This window comes from Hypomesus transpacificus, unplaced genomic scaffold (genome assembly GCF_021917145.1).
Source record: "Hypomesus transpacificus isolate Combined female unplaced genomic scaffold, fHypTra1 scaffold_61, whole genome shotgun sequence".
NCBI classification, from domain to species: Eukaryota; Metazoa; Chordata; class Actinopteri; order Osmeriformes; family Osmeridae; genus Hypomesus; species Hypomesus transpacificus.
In genome coordinates this window covers 1,376,425-1,382,530 of record NW_025814034.1, presented here as the reverse complement: position 1 = coordinate 1,382,530, position 6,106 = coordinate 1,376,425, and the positions used below count along the sequence as shown (strand labels likewise).

Genomic DNA, 6,106 nt, shown 5'->3' with positions numbered 1-6,106 from the left:
ACTGTGGAGGAATTAATGATGCCTTGTTTTGATCAGAATAAAATGTGTGTTTTTCATGCATTTAAACTTCAAAACTGGTAAAATTTGTTCCGAACACAATAGGAAGGGTAAGCACAATGGGCCTCTCAGCTGGGAAATCCGACAACATTTTGTAGCTATTTCAATAACACTTCAAAATGACAAAATCAATATGATCTTGGAATATGGAATGAAAGATTTTTAATTGTATTAAAAATGTTCACAACGGAGAATTCTCAAATCAAATATACCATTAATGATATTCAGTGAATTTGTTACATTTTGGTATTCTGGATAAATTTAGGACGCATAAAGGCTGTCCCAAGTGATGCCGTTTTGAAGGATCAAAACGGATAACATTGCTCAGTAATGGTAAAAAGTAGGCATCCATTCATTTAAATTCCCACATCCCCATGAGTACACAAATATGGTCATGCAAATGTATGCTTTGATCAAATTACCCCCAAAATGTAAGCAGTAAACATTGGTGACTGCTTGCACAGTGCTTTGAAGTAATAAACAAGTGCTTCAACGGGCCTCATTGAGCAGCCGAGCAGTAGTCGGAATTTCCATGGCTCCTTTACTGAGCAGGCGAGTAGCCAGGTTTACTCCCAGCTTCTCTGCTGCATCCTGGAAGACTGTGGCATGTTTCGGGCAGTTATGCCAACATGCTGGGTGTCTGCTGGCTTTTTAACCTGAAATAGAGAGTTGTCGTGTAAAGACCCATGTATCATACCACCAAAGGAATACAGTGTTTTGGGCAGTCAATTAGAGGGGGCCCTGACCTGGTTCCCAGGGTCCACACTGGTCTGCATGTTTTCCTCAAGCTTTCTGCGCCATCAAAGCTAAACACTGCCCCAGTCATAGAGAGCTGAAATGGGGGGAAATCATTAGGCCAAAGACACATCGTCTCCATTCCCATTTTGCTTATTGTGTCTGTCAGAATGGTAAAATGACAGTCAATTTCTTACCATTAAATCCTTTATTTCTGTGTGAACGGCAACTGGTACGCTGCAACCTCCCTCCTGAGGGCACAAAATAGACGGATCAAGAATGATCCCTAGCAGGCAGGACTGAGGCAACCAGAATTGTTAACCTCTGTAGCATTTCTGTAAGCGGCTGGATTTCACAGTCCTTTTCAACTGTTGCAGCTGCCAGCTGGGGGTCACCTGGCTATGGGTATAGACAAATAGAAATTTTAACTTGCCAGGTGTTTGAGGAAAGCACGCTCTGCAATGCAGCGGAGCACTGTATCTGGGTGGTGCAGGCTGGAAACCATCTTCAGGATGTCATTATCCTGCGCACGCACCTTTACTGCCAGGGCCCCCTGGGTGACATACAACAACAGAGCCTCATCAGTAGATTATCATCATGAGGTTCAAATGGAGCAGGAAAATATGCATTGTTAGATTGTCAAATATTTTGGGGGATTAAAATAGGTTTCAGATTTCTATCTTTTCAGATTGATATTCCACATGCACATGCATGGCTGCGTGCTTACACACAATCATGCCACATTCAGTAACGGTTGTAACTGTTGCCAATCCAGGTGTTTCCTTTTGACGTGCCAGTAGTGGAACAACACTGATGTTTACATATGTAGATACGTATGTATGCGATAAAAAAATATATATTGCCACTTAAGTATTCCTAAAAACACACCCCAAACTTGAATTTGGTCATTTCAACCAGATGTACCCACCTGGCCAACAGCATACATACAGTCATCAGGTTCCAGAATCTGAAGAGAAAGATAACAGTCAAACCTTTCCTTTCTAGGGGCAGCAATATAACATATGATAAGCATGTAATATGCACCCTGCTGGCTAGACTGTACCTGACTGACTCGTCCCTCCCGGCCCGTCCTCTTCAGGCCTGCTACTGCTTGGACGATGGCAGCGTAGTCTTCCTTCTCATCCAGATTCTTAAGATGAATGTCGAGTTCACCTTGCTATTGTCGAAAAGTTAAGAAACAATATCAACATATGTATACATGTTGTGACTTACAGTTTATACACATTGAAAAACACAGTAGTTATGTGTTAGAAAAAAGCGTACAATTTGCTTAAACTTCAGGTGGGGAAACCTCTTCTTCAGTTGGGCAGCCCGGCGCACAGAGCTTGTCCCAATCACACTGTCAAAAGAGACAACATAATCAGAGTGGTTTGGTCTCTACTCTTCTCTGTCATACACTGAATATATAATGCCTTGAAAAACTTTGTGGCCAAGGAGGTGGTGTGCCCAAAACAGTATATTGCTGGACAGCCGTTCCTTTAATCTCCTCTCACTGGCATTCCTACCTCTCACTTGGCAAAGTGTCCAGAGTGAGTCCAGCATTCTTTGGATGAAGCACCACTGCATCAAGGGGGTTTTCACGTCTGGGGAAACACAGAACAACATGTCAAAGAGGGTTCTGACCACAGAATGACTTAACTTCACAACGCATGGTGTTTCATAAAACAACATGTAGTATTTGGACAGTCATTCATAGGCGGAATGTTACACATTTCACCGGAACTACTTCTTAGTTTTGCAGCCTTGGCAGCAGTGTTTTAAACATTGTGGATGATGTAAGGTGTACACTCACTGAAGCACAGCTCCAATAGTAAACCCTGTCGGCAGAATAGTTGGAAGATCTTTCATAGAGTGCACTACAAGGTCTACCCTGAAGGAAAGAACAGCCCAAACATGATTAGATTACCGTGAAAATTACTGTGAACTAACCCTTGATTTGTACATTTGCCCCTCTGGCGTAACCATGTCATACACTTGTCAAAGTCCGCCAAGAACAAATCCAAGACCAAGACCATAATGCAATTCATTGTTTTGTCAATAGGAGTTATTTAACAGACTTGTAACAAGCAAGATGTCAAAAAAGGGAGTGACATTTGCTCTTTCATGTCCTGTGAAGCACAGTGTCTTCTTGAGGGATTAACATGTCAAATATAGTGATACTGTATATAGAACATACTCATTCTTCTTCAAAGCATCATCCAGATCTTTAGTAAAAAGAACTTTCACTTCAATCTGAAACCACCAAAGCACAATAATTAGATCATCTTGTAATCAGTCAAGCCTGTCTACTGAAATATATCAAGTCAAGTCATAAAATGCTTTTCTTAACTTCAGCTAACCTTTGGTAAAGCAGGGTCCTGGATTATGTCACCAATTGTGGATAGGGCAACTGCAGAGAAAATAACCAAGTTAGCGACAAATACTGCAAACACAGCCGTGAGCTCATCAGTTCCATTTGACTAGATCTGTCTAATATTGCCTAAAGACACTGAACTCTCTGTGAGTGCAGTTATGTTGTGTGACATCACGAGAGGCTGGGTCCTGGAGGGGTGCTACATTCCCCGGAGGTGGCTGCAGCCCTGAGCAGCTGTGGCTCTCTCTGCTGGGGGAGTCGGGAGCCCCATCCCTCCCTCATAGCGGGGCGTTCCCCGCGCACCTGGGACTGATCAGACCCTGATGACCAGAGGGGTTTTGTTTACAGTGAGAGGGAGGGCCACAGTTAGGTGGTGTGTGGGGTTTGGAGAGGAGGAGGATTCCTGCGGCAAGAAGAGGTGTTGTGTACGGTTTTTGAAATCCTATGTGAGTTTGGACGTTTTTTTTTTGTTAATTCTGAAGATCTTTAATAAACTCCTTGTTTTTGTTCGACCCGGTGTCCTCGCACTACTTTGAGCTGTCCCGCTGAGGGCTGTGTAGCCTCTCGTAGCGTCACAGGAGTTAAACCATCCACTTCCGAACCAGGGGCAAATATAGATTCCCACTTTTGGGGGGGCTAAGCCCCTAGATAAATGAGAGAGAAATGAACACATTTACATTTAAAATATGAAAATAATATTAATATAATATTATATATATATTTTCATTATTATAATTTGGGGGGGGGGGCTCCAGCCCCATGTTCCTATCTGTTCCCTATTTGTTAGGGGATTGAAAGGCAGATGAGAGAGGAGAGAAACACAGAGAGACAGAAAGCAGCCAAGAGAGGAGGATGAGAGTAAGTGTGTGATAGTGTTCTTGTGTATGCGGTCAAAACCTTTTCTCACCTATTTCCAGATGGACATCTGGATACAGAGTCTTGAGTTTTTCAGCCACATAGTTTGTCTGGATACGGGCCAGCTGTAATATAAACATTTCAGACACCGATTAGTCGTTGTCAGATTGTTGCTGCCACATATCCTATGAGTGTATGAAGACCCACCTTTTTCTAAATGTATCTTTATCTTTCCAACAGATACAAATGGATTGTGTTCATTGTACGGTATGAATTAATGAATGGATGCAAATCGATCAATGAATCAACATGGAATGAATGAATGAAGTTATAATTAAATTTGGTCAGTAAGTAAATCAAGATAAGAAATTACAATTAGTCATTTAGCAGACGCTCTTATCCAGAGCGACTTACAGTATGTATCGGGACATTCCCCCTGAGGCAAGTAGGGTGGCCGGGAATTGAACCAGCAACCTTTTGGTTTAAGGCCCAATACCTTACCTGCTCAGCCATCTGACCCCAGTAAAATTACCTGGCTCTGCCTAGTCCCGATTCTGATGACTCGGCTCGCTTCAATTCCATCCTGTTAAGAGAATAAAAGTAATTTTACGAATAAACTTCTCCAGTTTGTCCTTTTTCAAGCCACTGATTAACTCCACACTGAAGCAAACACTTTCAACTCACTCGAATCCACTTATAGGGTCCTTCCTCCATGATACAGAAACTGAATGATGGATCAATGCTGGGAAATAAGCAACTCTACAATGATGGCTCACTGGGGTGTATGTGGAGATAACTGCAGCAAGAGGAAGCCCCTACTCTGAGTCGCTCTTGTGTTCTGGGCCTCCACCTTTTTTCTCCTGGTAGCACTGATAAATCAAGAATGCCAATTCATTGTGTCTGTCGATGTGTCTGTGTGTGTCTCTGTGTGTGTGTTTGTGTGTGTGTGTGTGTGTGTGTGTGTGTGTGTGTGTGTGTGTGTGTGTGTGTGTCAGCAAGAGAGAGAAGGGGGGCTGAGAAAGAGCAGTGTATTTCTTTTTTTATATGAAATCAAGAAATACATACAGAAATATAATTGATACATGATTTTAAACATTAGGCTATATTTTCTAGTGCCATTAGATGTATCATTCATTGGGAGAACCGGCTGAATAGGGTAAACTGAAACCTTGTTCTCAAAGGCCTACACCAAAAAGTCAAGGTGAAACGATCCATTGTAAAATCCTAAAAGCATGGAAAGCACCAAGTAAGCACCACATCCCGCATCATTACGACTGTGTCAATACATCATTGGCTGCATTTTGAGGGAATACCTTTTCCCGAATATTTCTCTTATCCAACTCCAAAAAACGAATAAAAACGAACTTTCAGTTCTCAAACAATAGAAAATAATTGTAAATGTGATGGGCTGTTTTTTCACCTAATAAACGCTTTGGGTAATGCTAAAGAGGTATTTACATATTTACGGACGCTATAGAATAAGCTACATTCATTGACAGAGATACAGATATTTTGCCAGAGCTAGATAGACAGAGATAGATACAGATGTGAGATGTGAGATAGTAGGTTGTCAGGGACAAAATCTAGGTTCCCAATTTTGGGGGGACTAAGCCCCTAGATATACCTATTATTTGTCATGTGAGCCAGCAAAACGAGGGGGTCTGGGGGCATGTTCCCCAGAATAGTTTTTTTGAAAATATCCTTTCAATAGTGTCCTCTAGTAGGTTTTAGGAAGAGAAAATTAACTAATTTAGATTTAAAATATGAAGAAGAAAAAAAGGGGGGGCTAATTAAACTTTTGGGGGGGCTCCAAATAGGGCTAGATACGCCCATGGTAGGTGTACTACACAAGCACATCTTTTTTTATAGTTTTGACAGCCTTCAAATGTGGCGAATCAATCGATCATTGATCAATCGACTGATTGTCAAATGAAATTACTCATTTTTCACTTGGTGTCCCACAACATCCTTTCTTGATTTAATCAACCAACACACAACGTCTCTACATCTACCTGCACATGTACTTTCACTGTTAATGCCCACTGTGAAGGTTAGCCCTTCAAGACCCCTTGCTGTAACATTTTT

The 6,106-nt window shown here is 41.8% G+C and overlaps 1 protein-coding gene across 1 annotated transcript; it reads right to left on the bottom strand.

Annotated features, from left to right (window-relative positions):
* Nucleotides 1–218: 218 nt before the first annotated feature.
* Nucleotides 219–4,735, bottom strand: LOC124465851 (porphobilinogen deaminase-like). The gene is given in 16 exon segments (XM_047017479.1): nucleotides 219–650; nucleotides 653–713; nucleotides 804–847; nucleotides 850–889; nucleotides 990–1,043; nucleotides 1,226–1,345; nucleotides 1,721–1,759; nucleotides 1,856–1,969; nucleotides 2,077–2,152; nucleotides 2,319–2,396; nucleotides 2,606–2,683; nucleotides 2,990–3,045; nucleotides 3,153–3,202; nucleotides 4,074–4,146; nucleotides 4,554–4,604; nucleotides 4,706–4,735. Coding segments are annotated over 16 exon segments (1,068 nt in total). The 3' UTR covers nucleotides 219–546.
* Nucleotides 4,736–6,106: the final 1,371 nt, after the last annotated feature.